This window comes from Australozyma saopauloensis, chromosome 4 (genome assembly GCF_035610405.1).
Source record: "Australozyma saopauloensis chromosome 4, complete sequence".
NCBI lineage: Eukaryota > Fungi > Ascomycota > Pichiomycetes > Serinales > Metschnikowiaceae > Australozyma > Australozyma saopauloensis.
In genome coordinates, this window is record NC_086134.1 from 773,052 (window position 1) to 791,724 (window position 18,673).

The 18,673-nt window shown below is 47.2% G+C and overlaps 10 protein-coding genes across 10 annotated transcripts; 7 read left to right on the plus strand and 3 right to left on the minus strand.

The window, feature by feature from the left end:
* Nucleotides 1-164: 164 nt before the first annotated feature.
* Nucleotides 165-1,643, minus strand: PUMCH_003387 (uncharacterized protein; the record flags this gene model as incomplete). The annotated part of the gene is made up of 1 exon (XM_063022354.1): nucleotides 165-1,643. One exon carries the CDS (start codon nucleotides 1,641-1,643, stop codon nucleotides 165-167), a length of 1,479 nt encoding a protein of 492 aa, XP_062878424.1.
* Nucleotides 1,644-2,093: 450 nt separating this feature from the next.
* Nucleotides 2,094-3,278, plus strand: PUMCH_003388 (uncharacterized protein; the record flags this gene model as incomplete). Its single annotated transcript, XM_063022355.1, has 1 exon — nucleotides 2,094-3,278. The coding sequence occupies one exon, from the start codon at nucleotides 2,094-2,096 to the stop codon at nucleotides 3,276-3,278; it is 1,185 nt and encodes a 394-aa protein (XP_062878425.1).
* Nucleotides 3,279-3,376: 98 nt separating this feature from the next.
* Nucleotides 3,377-4,630, minus strand: PUMCH_003389 (uncharacterized protein; the record flags this gene model as incomplete). Its single annotated transcript, XM_063022356.1, has 1 exon — nucleotides 3,377-4,630. The coding sequence occupies one exon, from the start codon at nucleotides 4,628-4,630 to the stop codon at nucleotides 3,377-3,379; it is 1,254 nt and encodes a 417-aa protein (XP_062878426.1).
* A 770-nt stretch (nucleotides 4,631-5,400) lies between these two features.
* PUMCH_003390 (uncharacterized protein) lies at nucleotides 5,401-7,059 on the plus strand (the record flags this gene model as incomplete). The annotated part of the gene is made up of 1 exon (XM_063022357.1): nucleotides 5,401-7,059. The coding sequence occupies one exon, from the start codon at nucleotides 5,401-5,403 to the stop codon at nucleotides 7,057-7,059; it is 1,659 nt and encodes a 552-aa protein (XP_062878427.1).
* Nucleotides 7,060-7,426: 367 nt separating this feature from the next.
* PUMCH_003391 (uncharacterized protein) lies at nucleotides 7,427-9,337 on the plus strand (the record flags this gene model as incomplete). Its single annotated transcript, XM_063022358.1, has 1 exon — nucleotides 7,427-9,337. One exon carries the CDS (start codon nucleotides 7,427-7,429, stop codon nucleotides 9,335-9,337), a length of 1,911 nt encoding a protein of 636 aa, XP_062878428.1.
* A 433-nt stretch (nucleotides 9,338-9,770) lies between these two features.
* Nucleotides 9,771-10,730, plus strand: PUMCH_003392 (uncharacterized protein; the record flags this gene model as incomplete). The annotated part of the gene is made up of 1 exon (XM_063022359.1): nucleotides 9,771-10,730. One exon carries the CDS (start codon nucleotides 9,771-9,773, stop codon nucleotides 10,728-10,730), a length of 960 nt encoding a protein of 319 aa, XP_062878429.1.
* A 722-nt stretch (nucleotides 10,731-11,452) lies between these two features.
* PUMCH_003393 (uncharacterized protein) lies at nucleotides 11,453-13,510 on the plus strand (the record flags this gene model as incomplete). The annotated part of the gene is made up of 1 exon (XM_063022360.1): nucleotides 11,453-13,510. The coding sequence occupies one exon, from the start codon at nucleotides 11,453-11,455 to the stop codon at nucleotides 13,508-13,510; it is 2,058 nt and encodes a 685-aa protein (XP_062878430.1).
* A 407-nt stretch (nucleotides 13,511-13,917) lies between these two features.
* On the plus strand, nucleotides 13,918-16,692 carry PUMCH_003394 (uncharacterized protein; the record flags this gene model as incomplete). Its single annotated transcript, XM_063022361.1, has 1 exon — nucleotides 13,918-16,692. One exon carries the CDS (start codon nucleotides 13,918-13,920, stop codon nucleotides 16,690-16,692), a length of 2,775 nt encoding a protein of 924 aa, XP_062878431.1.
* Nucleotides 16,693-16,787: 95 nt separating this feature from the next.
* Nucleotides 16,788-17,489, minus strand: PUMCH_003395 (uncharacterized protein; the record flags this gene model as incomplete). Its single annotated transcript, XM_063022362.1, has 1 exon — nucleotides 16,788-17,489. One exon carries the CDS (start codon nucleotides 17,487-17,489, stop codon nucleotides 16,788-16,790), a length of 702 nt encoding a protein of 233 aa, XP_062878432.1.
* Nucleotides 17,490-17,849: 360 nt separating this feature from the next.
* Nucleotides 17,850-18,671, plus strand: PUMCH_003396 (uncharacterized protein; the record flags this gene model as incomplete). The annotated part of the gene is made up of 1 exon (XM_063022363.1): nucleotides 17,850-18,671. The coding sequence occupies one exon, from the start codon at nucleotides 17,850-17,852 to the stop codon at nucleotides 18,669-18,671; it is 822 nt and encodes a 273-aa protein (XP_062878433.1).
* Between the last annotated feature and the right edge of the window lie 2 nt (nucleotides 18,672-18,673).

Consider the following 18,673-nt stretch of genomic DNA (forward strand, 5'->3'; position numbering starts at 1 on the left):
GTGTCAAAATCTATTGAGTAGGTGCCTCTCTGGAGTAGCCGTTCTCCACATAGAAGTATTCATGGTACAATTGTAGCTGTAGCCTTCTCTGGCTCGCTTTTGTCCATTTCCTAATATGTGGAATGTGATTTAGGTAATCTTCTTTTTTACTGGCAGATGTGAATTCACTTGGCGCCCCACGACAAATTGTCGTAACCAAAGAGCCATGGTCCTACTGTATGACGGGTGGCAATCATCAAAACTCCAATAAGAAGTTGTCCCACCAATATTATTATGCACAAGATATCTTCCCTCATTGGTCCAAGCCATACCAAGGTCAAGTTGATGATGGTCAAATTGGAGAACTTTGTGATACGGTTGTTTTGGTCTCTCTCAACCAGAATCAACCTAAAGAAAGCCAACACCGATAGAAGAATAGTGCCCAATTTGTATCCTTCCTTAAGCTCGCCGTAGCTTGGGTACATGAGGTTGTCCTTGACGTTATATCTAGGAAGTCTATGTCTAGGGCATGGGAGGATGTTAAATAATTGAGGCACGGAGTAAATGAAGTTGAGAATCTGTGGCACCAAAAACAACAACAAAGTCTTAGAGAAATGGCCCAAGATACCGACAACAGCAAAAACCATTCCACTGAAGTAGCAGTATGTATCCCCCACAAACACACGGGCTGGGAAGAAGTTGTACTGGAACAAACCGAGCGAGACTCCCAAAAATGGAATGATGAAGATGGCAGAGAGCATGTGGGAGTCGAAAGCAGCCTGGGAAATCGAGGGGCTCAGCAAGTAGCACATGTCGTTGATCAAGAAAATAATACCAAGAACAATAGATTGGCCAACTTCAAGACCGTTGATTCCAGCCAAGATGTTGATGGAATTAGGAGCAAAAATGGACAATGCAGACATGTAGGCGTAGTAGAAGATACCCAAGTCGAGTAACTTGGGCGCGGAGCTCGACGCAACGTTGTAGTCAGTGGTCAACGTGGTGAATTTCAAATTGGTGATGTAGGTGACTAGCTCATTAGAGGCAGCAAAAAAGGACGTCAAATACTCTACGAATGTCTCTCCGATAGGATGTGCGGTGATGAACGTGGGAACCACTACGGATGTGACACTGAAGTCGACATAGTAGACAATGAGCAATGGAAGCGAGGCCACCGCAGGAAGGAAAAACTTGTGTCTCCATCTGATATCGAAGAGATCATCGAAGAAGCCTAGAAGAATGGTACTCAAGAGACACAACGCACCACTCAAGAACTCCGCAAGCTTATTGTGCGGAAACATGTGGTTGTTTTCTATGGAGCGATACTGCGTGTTGAACAAGTCCGAGAGCTCGTCGTCGTTGGACATGGCCAGGAAGGACACCAAGTACTTGAAGAACACGAACGGCACAATCAACACCAAAAGCACCATGTACGTCACGGCCAGCACCACCCCCATCAGCTCGGGAATGAAGTCGACCGGCGGCGCTTTCGACAAGTCTCTTCCCTTGAGACCTACCTTAATAAAACTGGAACCTAGTCTTGGAATCAAGTGGGAGGTGATAGCATACCCCAAAAGGCCAAACGCCAGGGCGGTATGGAGCGGGCTGTTGACACGTAATAGCGCAAAGGCTAGCGCGACGGCGGCTAGACGAACGACAGCCATTGGACGTTGTTTGGGGCGATTCTTCAGTGCAGATGTGTTTCTGAATGAAGCAGGAAAGAAAGAGCGAACGAAGCTTCGCCGGGAACACCAGAAAGAAATTCCGGAACTTTGTGTAAGATATACAGGATACTATATAATTCTCAATTTCAATTTTGGTGGGAAATCCCTCCTTTTATATGGTTTCTCTGGATATATTAGGTAGTACTAATGGTAAATATTGACGTGGTCCACCACCTGTACATATGCACATACATATACTACCTACTACTTGTGAACGTAGACCTAAACTCACGAACACTCTTCTGATCTAGACCCTAAAATACTCGGATTGTAGAATTGCATTGCTGTTTTCCAAAAATCCCCCAAAAAAAACTATATAAGGACCGCTTCTCCCTCTCTTTTTCACCCTTTATATACAAGAATCCACAACCGAACATTACATAGTCATCCATGCGGGCATTCCAAACAGGACATGAAGAGCTCATCCACGACATCAAGTACGATCTCTACGGCCGCTACGTGGCCACCGCATCGTCGGATCAACACATCAAGGTCTTCGATTTGGACCCGGCATCTTCGACGTGGGTGCTCAACGATCTGTGGAAGGCACATGACCTGCTGGTGGTGAAGCTTTCGTGGGCGCATCCGGAGTTCTCGAGCGCGAAGCTTCTTGCGTCATGCTCCTACGATCGGACGGTGAAATTGTGGCAGGAGCTTCCAGATGAACTCCATGGTCTGGGCCGTCGATGGATGAAACTCGCAACATTGGCCGTCGAGCTGTACGGCCCCATCTATGACGTTCAATTTGCGCCCGCCCACTTGGGGTTGAAACTTGCCTGTGTAGGTCTGGATGGCATTGTGCGTATGTACGAACTGGTAGAGCCAGCAGACTTGTCCGTGTGGAGTCTAACGGCCGAGATCCCCATTTTGAGTCTGCAGCTTCCAGCGAAGAACTTGCAGAGCAGTTTCTGTATAGAGTGGTGTCCCTCAAAGTTCGCCAAATTCGAGAAGTTTGCAGTGATAGCCTTGGACCAGGGGTTCATTTACAGCACCGTGAAACGAGGCGCCCAAACACTAGAACCCGGATTTCCCGGTGGTAGCACAGATATTCCTGGAATGGACCTGGCAGCCGCTGACAACACATATCTGCTGGATCATCTGCCGCAGTCAGACGCTGGGTCAGCGATCGGCGAAGCGCGCACAGAGTCTTCGCTGCAAACCTCTTACGTGAAAGTATGCAATCTCCCGGAACACAATGGGCTCATTAGATCCATTAGTTGGGCGCCTTCGATGGGCAAGAGTTACCATCTCATAGCTACCGGATGTAAGGATGGACTCATCCAGATCTTCAAAGCGTACGAACAAGAGAATGGTGAGTTGAAGATTGAAACAGTGGCGCGCTTAAATGACCACCGGCAAGAAGTATGGCGCGTTGAGTGGAACTCGACCGGAACGATTTTGAGCTCCGCGGGAGACGACGGGAAAGTGCGCTTGTGGAAGTGCACCTACATGAACGAGTGGAAGTGTATGAGCGTTATCAACAGTAGCAATCGTCTGGACGATCGCATTGTTGATGGTGAGGAGTCTCGTGGTTTCTCGCAGAGGCCCTCTATTACGAAATCTACGAAGGGATGATTTAGCCCCTTTCAGTAATTGAACGAGCCACATGCTCATGTCGCATCTGCGCTCCATTGTGTATTCAGTTTGTTCTATTGTAGCATCTATTAATTGTTTTATTCCTCGACCTTTCTTTTCTTGACAACCTTGGTATCGCTGGCGTCATCAAGTTTGTCCCAGAACTCCTCTTCCTCCTTGGTCTCAGGATCAACATCGGCCTCGTCATCGTCCTCATCATCCATGATCTCTAGACAGGATATCTGGGTTCCCATGTAAACTTTCGAGAGGAGCTTTCTCGAAGAAATATCGAACACACGTAGGTATCTGTCAAGACCGCCAAAGGCAACAATGTTGGCATCGAGAGAGACTTCCATGTCTAAAATAGCACCGGTGTTTCCGCCCTCTGAGTATTTGCCCAACATTTTCAAGCTGGGTCTGTAAAACGTACCAGCAGAGGCCGAAACAATTCTTTCCGCCTTAGCGTCTACATCCACGAGCGACATGCGCACGACAAATGTGTGGTTGTCAGTGATAATGACCTGGTCTTGGTCTTCGTTGGCATATGCCATTGTGAGAATTGGCCTTTCGCTAACTTTGTAAGAACCCACAGGCTCTTGGTCCTCTATGGTGTTGTAAATGCGGATGTGGCCATGTCTAGTGGCTGTGATCAAGCGGTAGCCCTTCTTGGGCGAATCCTTGTGGAAAAGAATCTGTGAGATCCAGATTGGACACTCAATGCCCAAATGATCTGGCTCGACGTTCTCTGCCTCGAAGAGGACTTTGATCTTCCAGTTCTTGGCGTCCTTGAAGTCGGCCTCCTTGAATTTCTTGTTGGCTCCAAACATGCGGATCACCTGTAGATCTGTATTACGTCCACCACAAGCGAACACACCCGGGCTGTAAGGACTAGCGACAAAGGCCGTCAATTTCTGTGAATCAGACAGGTCTTCACGAAGTTGTAAGCGAAGGGGCTCGAACGAAAACTCGTTATCCTTGAAGTATATGATGAACACGCTGCCCGACTCAAACGCTACCATCAAAAAGTTGTGTTCTTCCTGTGTGACTATACTGCTTGGTTTATCAGTGGATTCGACTGGGAGAGCATATGTATGTAAAAGGTCACACTCTGCGGTTTCACTGGCAAGATCGTATATGGATACAAAACCGCCGAGTCTGGCGGCAATAAACCAAGTGTGGTTGTAGTTCTTGAATTTTATGACACGGTTTTTGACATTGGTGTGATCTCCTTTTTGGAGAAATGTCTGAACAAGCAGGGGCTGCTTTCCGTCTTTCACGGATGTATCGACACCGCGTGAGCAGTGGACTTCCTTGACGTTTCCTGTTTCATCGGCGGAGACGAGAAATTTCATTTTGTGTAGATTGGCACCGAATGCGATGAGGTCGATGAGGTCGATGAGGTCGATGAGCTTGATGAGCTTGATGCGAAGAGATGAGTGTGGGGAAAATACAATGCCGGAGATAGAATTTTGGATTTTCAGTTAATTGACTGATTTATTGGGGAATTGATTTTGATACTTGACCAATTTTGATAATTTGATTTGGCCGAAGCGGTTCTGGACTGAGCGTTGGGTATTGATGCTAGAAGGTCTCAGAAATACAGATAGACAAGATTGAAGAGAAAAATCTAGAGCCTGAGAGAGAAATTAATTCAATTTGGCTCGAACGATTTTTCTTCTGTCTATCTAATTCGAGGTGACATAATTCAAAATCAATAGCTTGAGCCATTCATGTGAAAAGAGAGCTATGGATCGTTTCAAAGCATCTTTAACAAACATGTACAAGTACAATATTCAAGACAAAATGGAGATCCAATTCTTCTTTCTTCGGATTATCCAAGATTCTTGGAGCAACACTGGACTCCCCTGTTCCAAACAGAGAACGTACTACTATAACCACTGATTTGCAGCCAATAAAGCCATCTCAGAAACCCATCATTCCCACACACACAAAACCAGGCCCCACCATAAACGTAAATAAATAATTTCTGGTAAATCCGTCCGCCAAAAAACAACATCAAAACATTTATTTCCCAACCTCGTGCCCCATCCCCCACTGTCTCCCTCCAACACATCCCCCATTCCTGCGAATAATTTTTCAACCCATCTCTTCCTCCAACATCATGTCTAGTGTCATTGGAATCACCTTCGGCAACACCTCGTCATCCATCGCGGTCGCCACGCAGGACGGCAAGGTCGACGTCATCGCCAACCCCGATGGTGACAGAGCCATTCCTTCTGTTTTGTCGTACATCGGCATCGACGAGTACCACGGTGCCCAGGCCGTGGCCCAATTGGTCAGAAACGCAAGCAACACCATCATCAACTTCCGTGACTTCATCGGAAAGCAGTACGATGACGTTGACGTCTCTGTTGCCGCCAGAGGTGCCGCCCCCGTCAAGACTGAAGATGGTGGAATCGGTTACAACATCACCAGAGAAGATGACAGAGTCGAGCTCGTCACTGTGAACGAGGCCGCCACCAGACACTTCAAGCAGTTGAAGAGCGCTGCCGAGGACTACTTGGGACAGAAGGTCGAGAGCGCCGTTTTGACCGTGCCAACCAACTTCAACGAGCACCAAAGAGAGGTCTTGGTTCAGATCGCCTCTGCTGCCGGCTTCCAGGTATTGCAATTGATCAACGAGCCTTCTGCTGCTTTGTTGGCCCATTTGACTGCTGCCTCCACCGCGCTGGGCGAGGACGAGCTCTTGAAGGACCTGATCTACGTTGTGGCCGACTTTGGTGGTATTAGATCCGATGCTGCCGTCATTGCTGTTCGTGGAGGTATTTTGACCATTTTGGCCACTGCTCACGAGTTCAATTTGGGTGGTGACGACTTGGACGATGCCATTTCCGAGCACTTTGCCAAGGAGTTCGAGAAGAAGTACCAGGCCAACCCAAGAAAGAACGCCCGTTCTTTGGCCAAGTTGAAGGCCGAGTCGATCGTTGCCAAGAAAACCTTGTCCAACGTCCAATCTTCTTCGTTCTCCATCGAGTCTTTGGCCGAGGGTTTCGACTTCTTGTCCAACATCAACAGATTGAGATTTGAGTTGGCTGCCAGAAAGCCATTGAGCGACATGACTGCTTTCGTTGAGAAGGTTTTGACCAAGGCCGGTTTGGATGCTTTGGACATCGATGGTGTCTTGCTTGCTGGTGGATGTGCCAACGTCGTCAAGTTGGCCCAAAACGTCCAATACCTTTTCCCAGAGTCCACCAAGATCATTGCTCCATCTTTCGACGCCAAGGCCTCTAACCCTGAGGAGTTGTCCACCAGAGGTGCTGCTTTGCAGGCCGCTTTGATCGAGAGCTTCGACGAGGCTGAGGTCAAGGAGTCCTTGCAACCAATTGTTGTCAACACCCAACACTTGCAAGCTCCTATCGGTATCAAGGATGCCGAGGGCAACTTCCAGGCCCTTTTGGTTGCCGAGACCGCCTACCCTATCAAGAGATCCATCGAGGTCACCAACGGCGACTCTTCTGACGTTGTTGTCGAGCTTTACGAGGGTAAGAGAACCATCAAGGAGACCGTCATCGAGCCAGAGGCCAGAAACCCAGAGGACTCCGACTACGACTCCGACGACTCCGACGAGGAGCCCGAGATCAAGAAGGAGGTTGTGTACGTTGCCGGTGACTTGTTGGCCAAGACTGTTTTGTCTGACTTGAAGCCAAACTCCAAGTTGGAGGTCATTGTCAACATCACCCAGAACGGTGTTTTGCACTTGACCAGCAGAGAGTTGAAGCAGGGTGCTATTGCCGTCAAGGGTGAGGTTCAGGGTCATTAAGCAAGACTGGATGTATTACAAGTATAGAAATAAAGACTACAAAGAGAAATAGATGGTGTAATATTAGAGCGACAGCTTCTTCTCCGTATTTATATTCAATTTCTTAAAACGACTCGTGTGTATTTCCCTCCCCCACATAAAATGGATCTGTGCGACCGCTATCTCGTATATTTCATATTTCACGTATTGACTAGTTCCACTACCAACCACACCCAAAACCCAAAACTCGACCCAATTGGCCAACATCCAAAATCACAAAGTCACGCTCTCGACCAAAAACTATATAAGGCAGGCCCAATCCCCCCTGTCGCACCAATTGCTGTCCTGATTTTGTTCCGTTCACTGCCACCAAAACCACACCGCAAGGATGGCCCCGAAACGTAGGCCAGAGATGTCGCAGGTGTCGAGCAATGGCCACAACGAGTTTGTCTTTGGCGAGAAAGGTGGCCGGGGAAAGAACTTGCTGTCTTTCCTTAAAAACTTGTCGCTTACTGGTCCACTGCTGAACTCACACAAGAACGATAATTCGGAGGAAATCAACCGCAATATCAATTCCAGCATCTATGGCGAGATGACCTACGGATATACATCTCCGGACACGGGCGGTCTGATTCTCCCTAAGGCGGCTGCTTCGCTGAAGGGCAAACGACTGAGTCTGCTGTCTTTTTTCCCATACGGACTAAGCAAAATTGACACTACTGACGGTTCAGGTACACAATCCAACAATGGCGGCAGCTCGCGCCTGGCGTCGCCTTTATTTCGACACGCGACCAACTCAATGAGTGCACTTGAGGCCTCTTTGCGGCCCTCGTCACGCAAGTCCGGATTCACAGACTTGGATGACGACTGGGACGCGCAGATAGATGATGTAGACCCAGAGGTTGCGCCTGTAGTTCTGAAGCCGGTTGCTCGTAGTTCCACTAACGATATGATCGATCTGTTGCATCCTGATCTCATGGCTTTCGCTCCTTCCCTGCGCATATCTGTCGAGCGGAAACCGTCTCAGCGGCATCCGTCGCGAGACCGTGCTCTGATGGACTCGCACGATCGTCAAGCGGAGCAGGAGGTGCGTTTCCTCAACCAAATGCTGACCAAACTCACCAAGTTTCAAAACATATTGCTCAAAAACGATGGCACCATAGATCTCCATGAGCTTCGAAAGCTTTCATGGAATGGTGTTCCTGCCGAGCTCCGCGCCTCGGTTTGGCAATTGCTCGTCGGTTATCTTCCAGCTAATAAATCTCGCCAGGCATCCAACTTGATGCGCAAACGAAGCGAGTACGCGGAGGGCTTGAAAAACGTCAGCACTCAGATTCTGTTCAAAGATGACAATGTCATTAGTAGTACTGCAAACTCATCGGCGGCATCTGTTCCTGGTGGCCGAGACTCGAACAACAGAGATAACTCTGTTAATAAGGATAAGGCGCTATATCACCAAATCAAGATTGACGTGAAAAGAACCAACCCTTCAATGCCTTTGTACTCACTTGCAGCTACACAACAATCACTCAAAAAGATTTTATACTTGTGGGCTGTGAGACATCCAGCCTCAGGGTATGTTCAAGGCATCAATGACCTTTGCACACCTTTCTATCAAATTTTTCTAGGTAATTACATCTGGCAGCTTCAAAGAAAAGCAGCACATAAAACGGGAGCTCCAGATGACTCGCCGTTGTTTATTCCTGGAATTTTGGATGACAATGACACCCAGGAACAGTTGATTCTTGAAGATCCGAAGCTTATGACCTATACAGCTGAGAATTTCGATCCATCTCGAATCTCCGACCGTGTAACAGCAATCATTGAGGCCGACACATACTGGTGTCTTGCCCGATTGCTAGAAAATATAACTGACAATTACATCAATGAGCAGCCTGGAATTCATCGCCAGGTCAGTGATCTCCGGAATTTGATACTGAAGATTGATCCAGAGTTGCTCCAACATTTTGAAGCTGAAGGGATTGAGTTCATTCAATTCCTGTTTCGCTGGATGAACTGTCTTCTCATGAGAGAAGTCTCTGTGGGTTTAATCATTCGCATGTGGGATACCTATCTCAGTGAAACGCCATTGGGTTTCAATCTTTTCCATGTCTATGTGTGTGCAGCATTTCTCATCAAGTTCAGTGCTGAGCTCAAGGAAAAGGATTTCCAAGATATTTTGCTTTTCCTTCAAAACCCTCCTACTGCCAATTGGACTGAGAAGGATATCGAGGTGATGCTCAGTGAAGCATTTATCTGGCAGAGTCTTTACGTCAACAAAGGTGCGCATCTTCGATAAAGCGACATTTGTCATTTTCCAAAATTTCCCTGTTTCCCGGGTTATCCTCTCGACTATCTTCTCGGCGATCAGAACCTTCATGTTCCCCTCTCACTTGCATAATAACGCATAAAGGCAACCATGGTAATGAATCGAAGAATTTACAAATATCAAAAAAAATTCGTCGGATAATTCCGTTACGCCCCCAAAAATCACCTCGATGATTTTGCCATCTCTTAAACATTGACTCTCTGCAACCTGCACGGCACCCAATTAATTGGCCCCTACACACAGGCACTTATCCGATGATCATCTCCACCATCCGAGTCTCCTCCAACCTACTCCCTAAGGCTCAACCCAAACACTCAATCCATTGAACAACATTCCCGGTTGAACGCAACCAATCACAGCAACTCATTCTAGTCTCCTCAACCCTCAGTGCGATCACTTCAACATGTCTCAGCCAGCAGGAAGAACCATCTTGGCCTCAACCATTGCCAAACAGTACGTCGACGAAATCACGAGCGAAGTTGCCAAGTTGCCCTTCAAGCCAAAGGTGGTTGGCTTTTTGGGAAACTCCGACCCAGCCTCGAAAACTTACGCTAGTTGGACAGGCAAAACTTGCGAGTCTTTGGGTTTCGAGTACGAATTGCAGGAGGTGGACAAGTATGAATTAGAAGCCTCGATCATTTCTGCAAACAAGGATGACAACGTGCATGGAATCATGGTGTACTTCCCCGTGTTTGGAGATAAGCAAGACCAATACTTGCAGCAGCTCATCTCCCCCGAGAAAGATGTGGAGGGTTTGAATTTCATGTACTACCATAACTTGTACCATAATGTGCGTTTCTTGGATTCGCCTACCAATGAGCAGAAGTCTATTTTGCCATGCACTCCATTGGCCATGGTCAAGATCTTGGAGTATTTGGGCGTCTACAACAAGCATTTGCACTATGGTAACAGATTGTATGGAAAGAAGGTCTTGGTCGTCAACCGGTCGGAGATCGTCGGAAGACCGCTTGCGGCTCTTCTTGCCAACGATGGTGCTACCGTCTTCTCTTTAGATATCAACAACATTCAGAAGTTCACAAGAGGTGATGACTTGCTGATGCAACGTCACAAGGTCACTGACTTGGATTCTGAGGAGTACTCTCTTGAGCATGTTGCTCCACAATGTGACGTGATCATTACTGGTGTTCCATCTGACAAGTATAAGTTCCCCACTGAGCTCGTCAGCAACGGTACTGTGGTGATCAATTTCCTGAGTTGCAAGAACTTTGAGGATGCCATCAAGCAAAAGGCTGGATTGTACGTGCCATCCATTGGAAAGGTCACCATTTCCATGCTTTTGAGAAACCTTCTTCGTTTGATCAACAATAGGGAGATTAGAAAGAAGAACGCCGAGAACAAGTAAGATTCGGGACTCGCCGAGGATTGAAAATAGAAAATCTAAAAAAAATTGCATTGGAACAATTTGTAGTCATATCAATCTTGTCCGGAGTCTAAAGTTTCGGTGCTCTCTTGAACCTGTGATGGAACGAGTCTGATTTTTGAAGAGACGACCTATACGAAGCTACGATGCAAGAATCGTCTCATTTTTTGGCCTCTCTTCACATGGCGGCATTAAGTATCAGGAAGTTGTCGAAGTACCCAACAGCAGCTCATCTCGTTACAAAGAACAATGTATTTGATTTATTCGATATACAGTACGATTTTTTGCATGAATCGGAGCGGACATTCTGATGAATTGGAATTTGGTGGCTTCTCAAGAGCTCCACTTCCTAGTTCCATCCTAGGGAAGAACCATCGAATCTCCTTGCACTGCAATTGAAACAAACCGGATAAAATTTCCCTCAGATTTATAGAGCCTACCCTAGTCAATATTCCAAATTCTCCTTTTCATCAATTACGAGATTAAGAATATCTCCTCCCACTTCTCATAAGATACCCCATGACCCATACAAGACCGACGAAATAATATAGAAAATACACCCAAAACAATTTTCAACTCGCCAATCTTCCTCTTATCTTCGCACTCCCAAAATCCGATCCGCCAGCCCACTCTCCCTAAATGTTCGTTTCATCCGATTCGTCTTGGGTCCGCTCACGTGACCCAGAATCCGGGGTCTCAATGCGATGGGTGGGAGTCACACTAGCGATAGCGATAGCTCCAAATACCTCACCTCGCATGAAAATATGGACCGGCCGAAAAAAATAAAACCAATTGACACCCTTGCCATCACCCAGTCGTTGGGGCTCCAAACCTTCCGCAAACAGTCCCGCCGTGCATGGTCCAAAGAGGACGATGAGATGCTCCACAGTAGTCTAACGCAACTATATCCGAATCTGATCGCCACGCCGGCGTTTGACGCAAACAAAGTCGACTGGGATGCAGTCGCGAAGGTCTTCGGAGACGCCCGGAAGGGGAAGGAGTGTAGGAAGCGATGGTCTGCGTCGCTAGATCCGAATCTTCGACGGGGAAGATGGACGGAGGAAGAGGACCGGTTGTTGATGGAACAGTATAACGAGTATGGTCTGCTTTGGCAGAAGATTGCGCGCAATATCCAGGGTCGCACAGAGCACCAGTGCTCGAAACGGTACCTGGAGATACTAGATCCCGCGCTGCGGAACCGGTTGAAGCCGTGGCTGGAGGACGAGGATTTGTTGTTGGTGCGGTTGGTGCTGCAGCATGGAACCAAGTGGAAGACCATTGCGCTGGAGTTGAAGCTGCGGCCGCCGCTCACTTGTAGAAACCGCTGGCGGAATCTAGTGACGGCGATTGCGCGCGGCAGGGCGGCGCCGCGGATCGTAGAGATGATGTCAAATGTTGTAGACGGCGATATCAAGAGTCATTTCGCTGTGCTTTCGCTGGAGGGTGCCATGGGAGATGGTCTGGGTGAGAATGCAAATCCACTCCGATACTCTCTTCTGAATCTGAATCTGAATCTGCATCTGCATCTGCATCAACACCAGCACCAGCACCTTCAGAATGATCTCGATACTGTCGATGGCATGGAGAAACAATTTGCGGCGCCACCATTCGATGCTGTCCGCGACGCGGCTCTGGGAAGCTATAGCATAAAACAAGAGTACGCTGGCGAACTCGAAACAGAGCCAGGTTCTTCATCGGCTTTCAATGGAGCCTCTGGCGCCAATGATCCCGCTGGAATCCATGCAGATTACCAGACATCGCTGTCCATGAGCATTGACTCGCCAGTCTCGAATGGGGGTACTGGTCTAGGCGCTGCGAACAAGCCCACTTTGTCAGGAGCCATCCCGTCACGGAGCGAAACCGAATGGGCTTATTCGCTTCTGCAGAAACAAGGTACCACTGGCAATTCTACTGCTGGGCAGGCTGAATTCAGTGGAACCATTCTGTCTGAACAGTTTGTGCATTATCTAGTACAACATGCCTCCAAACACAATTTGGACATCAACGTTTATCACCACGTGCATCACCACTACCTGAACCATGCTGTCGACCAACCAGGTCTGTACCCCGATGAAGGCCAGAATTCATACGCTTCTGTGATAAAGTTCATGGACCTCGAGGCCCAAAGAAAACGAAATCAACATTTCAACTACTTGCCTCCCCAAACAGAGGTTCCCAGACTCACTTCTTCAACAGTTCCAGCACCACACTCTAGCACACATCATCATCACCATCACCACCATCACCATCACTCAGGGGATGTCAACACAGCAGCCGCCGAGAAAGGACAGTCTGATCAGATCTTGAACTTATCCAAGGATCCGCTGCATATGCATACGCCAAATTCTGCTGAAAAACTCGTCACAGAGCCACTCGTGGAATTCGATCAGTTTGAGCTGTTGGAGCCTGTTTCCAAGAAAGCAAAAATCAACAACGCGGCAGATGAAGAAGATGAAATGGAGTTTTTTGAATCGTTGCGTCACCTCGGAGGCCGCGCCACTGGTGATAAGCTCAAGCTCAATGGAACCGCCTTAGCCAATGACGAAGACATGGCCGATAGGCCGGTCTCACAACATCATCCACTTCACTATTCCAAGAGAAGCTCCAATGTTGTAGGTGCAGAGACTCTGCTTTTTGATGACGAAGACGAAGATATGCTTGACAGTTATGGACTATTCTACCATCTCTACACAGACCCTGTGGTTGAAAAGCCTTCAGATGACCTGCCGCCCTTTGGGGCAATTCCCTTTAATCCCTCGTAAATTTCACAACAATGCATATGAGACAGTATTACGTCTCCTACAATAAACACTTCATGACAGATCTCGATCTGGCAGATGAGGTCCGAATAGAATTTAAAAGATTGACATAACAAAGCAGCTGAAAAAAAACAGCGATCCAGAAAAGTCGGAATAAAAACCGTTGCTATTTAATGTGGAACATATCCCTCCGGCAAATTGCCATGCCTCCTTTTGTTCTGTTTTTAGCAGCCCCTTAGTAGAGCCATTACTATGCAGATGTGACCCTGAACCATATCTGCCTTCTTTCATATCCAGCCCCACCAGGTCATTCATACTAGCTGGAATCGCCGCAAAGAGCTTCCGCCTGTCCTTCATTACCGAGCTGTCCAATCATATCGTCTCCATTAGTCAGCGCTGGTGCCAAAACGATGAGTGTGTACCATGGATCTACCATGACGAGCCTCCAACAGCCGATCTACCCCGTAAATCCACCTGATCCGCCGCCGAAGTCGCCTTCCAAGGTGGTTGTGCCTATCCTGGGCCAAAAGACTTCCTCGAATGTGCGGAGATTGCCTCCGAAAAGTACCATCAATGAGGTCAATGGATCCACTACCAAACCGGCTGCTATTATCAAGCCACGGCTCACGTATGAGGAGTTTCTTCCGTTGGTGCGGAGCGAGTTCACGAAACTCCATAGTAAAACGCTGCTAAACTCAGCATTCGAATGGATCGAGTATTCGTATCAGCTATTCGAACAACTGAAGATTGCCACGGATCCAGACATAGCGCTTCGATCCTACATTCGGGGCTATATCGTATTTCACTACTTCGTAAATCAGTTTATTATGGACTATTTCAACGGCTTCGGCCTGTTCATGAAGACCTCTCGTAAGGATTTCATGGTCTACTTGAACCTCTACGAGTTTTATCGCTCGGACGAAATCTTGAGCGCAGATGCGTTCAACGTAGACTTGGTGCTACTAAGAAAGTGGATCATCGACTTCTTGGTCGCTGAGAAGGGCGTTTCGCTCGATCTAGAGTCTCTCTTCGATTGGCTCGACAAGTATGTGGACTATTTCAAGACCAATAAGAACCCTGAAGATACTGAATTCGAGGATGACTTGATCCAGGACGAAGATTTCGACGATGTGGAATCTCTGGAATTCCACACCGCTTATCCTCCATCTACAACTCGCACCAACACTGGTGGCCTGGACCAGACGAGCCTTTTGGCTGGAAATGAAGAGGAGTTTATTCAAGCCTTTCCTGAGATGCCCGACCATCTTTCTGGGCCAAAGTCGCTCAAGAGCAAGCAACAACCTGAGAAGGCTGCTCAAAGTAGTAAAACCGCAGGACCAAAAGACGTCATCGAGACTCCTTACCCTGTCTCATTCCATGCCTTTGATGATGAACCCTCGTTCGAAAAAAGTAGCACCAAACGACCACCTTCTCGGCCTGCTGGTGCTTCGAACAATAACATGAGAGGTCCTCCAAGGGCTTCCACGCTGGGGTATTTTCCGAGAGAAAGCCAAATCCCCAACCATCTTGGAAGCTTTACAGCTCTTACAGATTCAGTATTTTCAAGTCCAAATGTTCAAACAGCTTATTTGGTCAATCAACCCAGTGCCCAAAACAACGAGTACAAACACAACAACAATTTCAATCAAAATTACCCTCCAACGTCTATTCAATCATATGAGCGTTCACTTCCACCTTTGAGTGGATTCAACAGCACTCTATCTCCCGAAGTGGTCGTCTCTCCGCTAGGAAGAGGAAGACCGCCTCCACCTCAAAACTATAATATGAATCGGCCACACACAATCAGCAACGGTCAATTTCATGGTGGAAATCAAGTTCAATACAATGGCTGGCTGGACCAGCCTCAAATCCACCCTCAAAGTATGATGAATTCGAACTTTATTCAACAAGCGCCGCAAAATCCACAGTTCCAGTATTCTGCGAATCCCTTCAATCAGCAACAGCAGGCTCAGCAGCACCACATTCACCGAAGAAACCAACTTGCAAGAAACTTGGGTATAAGCGGTTTAGTAAATCATGGCTCGACTTGTTACATAAATCTGATAGTGCAGGTTCTCGGTGGAATTTTCGATTTCTACAGAGTTTTGTCACTTTGCACAAAACGTCTGCAAGTCGGACCCCTTACGCATGCATTGATGACTTTGTTATACAGCTTTCAGAAAAGTGGAGGCTCAAATATCAATCCTTCTCTGTTTCTCAGAACTGTGTCTAAACTCAAACCCGATTTCCACATTCCAAGAGAACAGCAAGATGCACAAGAATTCTTATTATTTATTTTACAAACTCTACATGAAGAGAATTCTTCGAAACCAGAACATGATGTGCAAGACTATTTAAAAACCTGGCAGATTGATGTGAATCCACAAGACAAAGAGGAGTATCTTAAGTGGTACAAGACTCTTGTTGAGGCGGAAAAGAGGTCACCTATCAATGATATGTTTCAAGGGCATGTGCAGAATAAATTGAAGTGTAACAAATGTGGCTTTCTGTCCATTAGCTATAGCCCCTTTACCATTTTATCGCTCCCGATCCCTCTGACAGGCTCAGGAAATGTTGATTTAAGCTATTGCATTCTGTGCTATTCGCAAGATGAAGTGCTATGTGGAGAAAACGCCTGGCGTTGTCCTAAATGCAACAAAACTGAAGGCGACGGGAAGGAAAACCCAATGGATGTTGTGTTCCAACCCAAACGAGGATTGTTCCGACTCCCAAAGAGGGGTAAATCTCCCCCTAAAAAGATGGACTCAACCAAATTAAATGCGCCACCCGCCATTTCTATCAAGCTGCTTACTTTCATCAAGTTGCCTCCAATTTTGTTCATTCATCTCTCTCGATTTTTCATGGATAGTCAAACTGATAAGCTCAGTACTCAAATAAAATTCCCAGCCCGCTTGAGTTTCTCGAGAGAGGGTCATGACATATGGTACGTCCTAGTCGGCTTGGTGAATCACTATGGAAGCCTTAAAAGTGGGCATTACACGGCTGAGGTGAATAGAGCATTTAGTGACCCGCAAAATTATCCAGACCCTGTGGATCAACTGTTTTGGTGTACTTTTGATGACCAGAACATTCGTATGCGGGAGCATATTGGTGAAGGTCGAAACAAAAACCCAAAGCAGACGTCTGAGAGCGTGTATGTCTTATGTTACCAGAGAGTGAAGTAGTGCTGTTGCAAATGGAATGGAAAAAAACAAAGCCCGCAGGTTTAGTGATAATAAATTCATGCTTCCAGTTCTTGAACTTCTTGTAGGTATCGAACCTAGTCTTCATCTTCGCTATCATCTCCAAAAACAGAAGGCGTGCTTGCCTTCTTGGATTTAAGGCCCTTAAGGGAGAGCGCAACAGGGATCGAGTTTTCTTTAATCATTGGCCTCGATACTCCACTGCGCTCTGGTTGCACCTGTAGTTTCTTTCCAGCTTCTACCTGAGAATTCACAAATTTGAGAAGCGACTCCTCGTCTGTTTTTAGTTGGGACTCGCGCGACCCGCTCTGCAGTTTCATGTAGTGCTCGTCAACAAATTGGATGGTGAGGTTGAACTCATCAGCGTCTTGGTCAGATTCAACTTTGACCTTACCCAGACTCCCCAAATGGCGAACAAAGGCAGTCAAGGATGACCAGCGAGACGCGTTCATATGCACATGGTTTTTGTCGTACAAAATGTATTCCTGGTAAAATTTGTTGGCGTCCACCTTCTTGGTGCCATGGTTTATCTTCAAGAGACGCAAAAACTCCCGCTCAAACTCTCTCAGGTACTCCAGCACAACGCTAGCTCCCTTTCCATCCTTACTGAGGTTGCTGATACGGCCCAAATGGGATGGAGAAGACAAATGGCTTTTGAATCCGTTGGCATCTCTGCATTGTTTCAGACATAGCTGGCAGTAGTATTTTAGTTTTTGGAGACCGGAGGCTTTTAAGAGCTTCGATTGATATTTGGCACTGCCCGCTTCGGCTTTACCCATTTCTGAGCCCACTTGCAGGTCTGTATTGACTTTGAACTCTGAGGTTAAAATGTACAGTGTTTGGCCTTCTGCTCGTCCAAGACCAAAATTCTATGAAGCAAGTATGAAGACTATAAGAAAGTGAAGGTCTGATTTGACTTTTCTGTCTAGGATACAAAAAAGACGCACGTAGCTGTCTACTTATCGCATCTTAGACATTTATCTGGGGTTGTGTCCTGCAGGAAGCACCGATGAGATGATCTGGGGAAACACATTACAATCCATCCAGCAGAAATTAGAGGGCGCCAATTCATTCCAATTGGCTTCTACCACTATTTCACAGCCTTCAAGGTATTTCTTTGCTCGTTCCGGCTATTAGATATGTACAGAGCCAGTTTCGCCAGGCCGCTTTTCGGCTTAAATAGAACCAACTGTATCTCTAAAAGACGCTACGCTACCCCGCTGCTCAAGCAGTATAGCCCATTCAAGACGCCGTTGTCTCTTCTATGGGCCACCAAGGTTCCTGCCATCGCCAAAGCGTTTTCGGGAGTTGTGGCCTTGGCTATGAGCTTGACCAATATCCACCCAGATGTGCTTATAACAGCCGGCCCTCCATTGTTGGGAGCAGGCTACATTGCATACCGTAAGCATGAGAAGAGGAAGTACTTGCGTGCCCTTGAGCTTGTCCTAGAACTGCGCGCGAACGCCCTGGAGAGTGACATCGTTGAGGTAGCCAGGTACGACGAGACCGATCTTGATCTTGCTTTGAAGGGGATCGATTCGGAGTATGAGTACTTTCTAAGTGTGGTTATTCCCAGAATTGAGTCTCGTGTGATCGACTTCCTCGTTTTGCAGGAGCTGGAGGGACTGGTAGTGCCGGCACTTAGGCAACTCATTGACGAGAATGGTCAAGTGAATCTAAATGTCGCATCAATGCCTGAGACGTTTGTTACACTGAAGGCAGAATATCCGCAGCCGGCTGATTTGGGGCTACAAACAGCTTCGATTGTGTCATTTATTTCTTTCTCTATTCCCTTCTACGACTCCAAAGACCCACAAACCCGAGAAAGACTCGGAGTGTTACAGGTTTCGATGCTTGAACGTCCTAAAAATTCGGACCAGGATACTGGCAGTATTTTCTATGATGTTGGAATCCAAATCTGGCCCTACACTTCGTTCTCCAAACCGGTCTCTGTCACTTAGAG